The sequence below is a fragment of the Oratosquilla oratoria genome, chromosome 20, assembly GCF_046742065.1.
Source record: "Oratosquilla oratoria isolate Oo_2021 chromosome 20, ASM4674206v1, whole genome shotgun sequence".
Lineage (NCBI taxonomy): Eukaryota > Metazoa > Arthropoda > Malacostraca > Stomatopoda > Squillidae > Oratosquilla > Oratosquilla oratoria.
In genome coordinates this window covers 38,231,291-38,236,290 of record NC_134796.1, presented here as the reverse complement: position 1 = coordinate 38,236,290, position 5,000 = coordinate 38,231,291, and the positions used below count along the sequence as shown (strand labels likewise).

Below are 5,000 nucleotides of genomic sequence, written 5' to 3'. Positions count from 1 at the left end.
CCATAAAAAGTCAAAAGAGTCAAAAATAGACGCCAAAGGATTACCCTGATGAAACTGAAACACATATTTTGTGCGTTGTAGCATTGAGCAAAGTAGCATTGGTAAACCTGAGCGCAGTTCTGGGCCACCTCACAACTGGTAGTTCGCAGGGACACGATCTAGCCTTGGCCTTAAAAGAAAAGAAGAGAGAAAAAAAAAAGTGCTTATCGCAGCATACAGGATTTTTCCCTCCCAGTAGGATGATGAGGTTTAGCTGAGGTGAGCTTGTAAGTCTTGGGCCAGGATATTAATTGTGTGGCTAAGTTCCTTGACGAGTAAAGCTTCGAGTACGGGGAGCCTGCGAGCGTCGTGACAGATAACTAGTGTTTCTGTTTTGTTCTCATGATCTCTCTTTGTGATGCTGACTCGATGACCAGACCTCCTTCTGGGTACCACACGATAACCTATTATTGTTTTCTCGAAAGCCCTCCCACCAACCACCCTTGGCCATGTATACTTATGTTTATCTCTCTTCTTAACTACTGTGTTTATCACAATTTCAATTGCACTACACATCTCCAACATCTCTATTTTCGTTCATCCCTGCCACATCATACTTCCCTACCACTCTATCCATCAACTCATCTCTTACTTTAGAATTGAGATCCCCATCACAGCTGCGTTCACATTCCTTCCAAAATCTCCATACTCGAAATTAATTTATTTCAAAGCACTTCATTTTTCTTACTTTTTTTCCACTATCTGAGGCATGCATACCAATGCTCACACTTATCATTCTTATATAAATTACACCGATATCATGCTCAATGATACTTGTATTCACTTAAAGCACATACATTTTATCATTGACCAACAGTGCCACTTCTTCCTTCTCCAGAGACACTGGGGTTCCAACTCGTCTTTCACTTTTAACTTTGCTTTACCCAGCACTAACAAATCCATCTCTATTCTCTCAGGCATAGTGATATTATATTTCCTTTTGTTCTCATCCATTCCACATCCACACACATTCAACGACCCCAATAAATAGGGCCTCGACTTCACTAGAGCCCTCCTTTAAGACCTGTTGTGTCTTAGATCTCTGCAGGCGAAAAATACAGAGGGAAAGTTCTTTATTCTATTGGCCCCGTCCCATTTAATCATATTTCACGACACGTATATGAACACGGTGGTAGCAGTCCTATCCCCCCACCACCAGAAGGGATCAGAAAATGAAGAAATGGAGACTTTGAAGTGGTAAAGGATAGATTCAAGGAGGCAGTAGGAACGAAGGAGAGCAATAATAAGTATTTCGCCATTCCTTTGTGAGTAGAGAACTTCCTCTAATCTAGACGATTGGTATGTGATTCTGGCTCGTAGGAGTGTCCCTGCACAGTCCATAGAGTATCGACTGCATGGTCAATAACGCAATATGGGGTATAAATTATAATAAACAAATAATTAGGTACAACCCGGTCCAAAAAAATGACAATTATGTTTTTGATGAACTGAAAAACTTTGATTACTCCGATGCCTTCAACGCCAAACTAATATGGAATAACTTGCCTAAGATTCCTTTTGTCTTAGTAGAAAAAATGTCCTGTTTCTCAATGTAGAATCCAAGGAAACGTTGACCTCGTTTGCTCGTTGAGCGGGTCACAACGAAGCGGGCCAAAGTGTTCCCGAGGACAACAACAACTTTGTCTTCTTTCCAAAGCTCAAAGTGAACATTCAGGAACCTAGAAATAAAAAAATATATGAAAATGTTGGCTGTAGGATTTAGAATAAAAATCGAAGTCGTACAATCCACCTAAAAGAATATTCGTGATAAGTATCTTTTGTCTGTAGTAGAGTTTCCCTTAGTTGGGTGTAATTACTTAGAGGTAGACAGAATAGACGTATGTACAAAGAGGAGGTTTACCCTGTAAAATGGACGTTAGAGAGAATTATGTCTGAAAACTCGTTAGAATTCTCACATTTATCTAGAAGTGCGGCCTTGAGGGTCTGTTTTACAAACGCGAATATGAAAGTTTCTATCACTGGCTGAAAGAGGAGCAAGTCTTCTTTCCAGGGCTCTATACAAGTCTTTAGAATAAGAGCATAAAGATATAAGAATAGAGGCAAAACTGCAAGAGACCATAAGGCCTTCACTAGGCAGTTCCCTGTTTATTAACACCTACCATCCCCATCCATAAAGCTATCTAATCTTCTTTTAAAAGAAGCAGTAGTTTTAGCTCTCACAACATGATTACTAAGTCTATTCCATTTGTTCACCATTCTGTTGGTAAACCAATTCCTACCTATTTCCTTATTAATTAAACCTAAACTTGTCCAATTTCAACCCATTACTAAGAGTCCTACACTGCTGTTTTAATAAGATGACCTTACCTGCATCACCCTTGTTAAGCCTTTAACCCATTTGAACACCTCTACTAGGTCATCCCACATATCGAATATCTATATCCAACAAAGAGTCAAAGGTTCCCTTTTATATTCTCTGTGGTCTTATAATAAACATAGTAACTCCCATCCTAACCTCCCGTGTACTATATCAAGTCTCACTGGTGTAAATGCTTTGTATTTCACCTGAATCCCACAGCATCTTCCCAGGTTAGGGAGTGATTGCATTTGTTAGGGTGACTCTTCACTTCAGCTGGTTGAGCGTTATCAACAGATTTCGTTTCATCTCCCCATCCATTTGTCGTATCATAACGCTGTTTGGTGCTTCTTACCTCTTGCCTTGCTTCGAATGAGTCGTCAGATTCTTCAAGCTTTCAAAACAAAATAGTTAGTGAAGTGAATACATAAGATACCGCACTATATAAACAATGCACATTTGTAGACTTTGAAAAATAAATCAGAGTTACCTTAGGGGAAACTTCGGTCACTAGGCAATCCACTTGGAAGGTAGACGGGGTGATGGTAATCTTTACTCTCCCCAAACTGAGGAAAAAGGCTGTCAAGAAGGTCTTCTCGGATTTCGACACAGACGAAGTCACAAGTCCATTGATGATGACACCTGAATGAACTCATGAAGTTTCATATGAAGATAAAATGTTTATACGTATGCTTTTACATTATATATATATATATACATATATATATATATATATATATATATACACACACACATATATATATACATATATATGTATATATATATACATTTATGTGTGCGTATGTATGTATGCATGTGTACATATATGTATGTGAGTGTAAGGCCTCGTCCCACGACCATTGACTTCCGACAACCTTGCCACGTCGGCAAGCCACATGGAGACACACATAAGACTTGTTAAGGAACTCACGTGGAGTGCCAGTATCGGTTCCAGCGATGACTCAACTAGTGCTTACCCTAGCCACGTGAGACACAAAACTTTTTTGAGGAACGCATGTGCGGTACTAGCCTTCCATACCCTCTGTCTTCGTGAGTCAGCGGCATGAGAACGTTTTGCGTCTGACTTCCCAGGCCTCGACTTTGACCTCGCGCCAATTGAGAGCACGGGTCATGACCTGACCCGTGTATATACGATGAGTGAGACAAACGAAAAACCAGATCGTCTTGGGACAAATCGTTACCTTCCTTAGAGCGAGCCGTATAACAATGGCGCCCAAATTCATTGCTAAATAAAACCAACCCTCTGTCCATCAGAGTTTGCCTTCAACCACCCTAACATTTGGAGCCCAACGTGGAGCCCCGTGTGTGTGTGTGTGTGTGTGTGCGTGTATGTGTATGTGTGTGTGTGTGTGTGTGAGTGTGTGTGTGAGTGTGTGTGTGTGTGTGTGTGTGTGTGTGTGTGTGTGTGTGTGTGTGTGTGTGTGTGTGTGTGTATGTGTGTGTAAATACGCAAGTATATGTTTACATATATAGCTCTTGTTCGATGTGTACGTCTGCTGCTCTATCCTATAAATCACTCCTATCATCGCATTCTGCATATTTACCAGAATAATATATTTACCCAGAATTCCTTGTGGTTACCTGAAATTTCGTCCCGAACAAGGCTCAGGACGTCTCCAGATTTCCCATGGAAGTCGAAGCAGAAGGGGACAGTGGAGTTTCTTGCGTAGACCAAAAAGTGTGGATCCCTGTCGACTGTACAGAGAAAAAGAAAATGAATAAAAAGATGATATTTACAGTAATATTATACCGGTAGGTATTCTATAAGAATATCAAATGAACATGTAGAGAGTGAGGGAGTGAGCAGAAGAAGAATATTTATAGCATGTATTCTATAACAGTGGTTCTCAACCTGTGGTTTATGGAACTCTATTGGTTCACGAGGGTCAATAAAAGGGACCGCCAACCAAAATCCACTAGCAGTTATTGGATGTAAAACGATTAAATTTAGTGTTGAAGTCATCTCCAGTAGGTTAAGGAACAGCAGTGCATAACTACGGGGTATACGGTTCTATAGGATTTGTACGGACACGTGATGGGGATGGACACAGAAAGGTGCCCCCAAAGGCAATGATTCTTAATTCAACCTTTTCTAGCTCATGGCCCACTTTTAACTCAGAATTTTTCTATGTCCCATAAAATTATTAATCAAAGTAATTACTTTTATCTTATATACTATATAGCTACTATATTAGCTGCGATTTAAAGTTTTCTTCAATTCAAATTCTTCTGCCAAAGGCTGAAAGCAGAAAATATCTAATTTGTTAAGAGTACAAAACATTTGAACCTTTTCCCCAGTAAAATAATAAAATTTCTGTGGCCCACATGAAATTTGCTCTGGCCTATTTTGGCCATGTGGCCATAGGTTGAGAAACACTGCTCTAAGGTATTACCTCCGGGCATCGAGAGGGACAAGGCCAAGAGGGAGACCCAGGAAGAGATGGAAGGGCGGAATCAGAGAAGCAATAGAAACGAGAGGAGAGACAATGGAGACGATAGAAGACGAAGAAAGGTACAGAGATCGAACCCAATGGATAAACGGAAGGATGGAATCAGAGAGGCAATAGAAACGAGAGGAGAGGCAATGGAGATGAGAGAAGATGAAGAGAGGTACAGAGATCGA

At 40.4% G+C, this 5,000-nt stretch overlaps 1 protein-coding gene across 1 annotated transcript in view; it reads right to left on the bottom strand.

The window, feature by feature from the left end:
• Nucleotides 1–5,000, bottom strand: part of LOC143036467 (inter-alpha-trypsin inhibitor heavy chain H3-like) — a 50,906-nt gene that overhangs the window by 1,904 nt on the left and 44,002 nt on the right. The window contains exons 15-18 of the mRNA XM_076203855.1: nt 3,959–4,072; nt 2,847–2,998; nt 2,566–2,750; nt 1,546–1,718 (exon numbers count right to left, since the gene is read on the bottom strand). Of these exons, the coding sequence (XP_076059970.1) occupies nt 1,546–1,718; nt 2,566–2,750; nt 2,847–2,998; nt 3,959–4,072 (624 nt within the window). The remainder of the gene's footprint in view (nt 1–1,545; nt 1,719–2,565; nt 2,751–2,846; nt 2,999–3,958; nt 4,073–5,000) is intronic.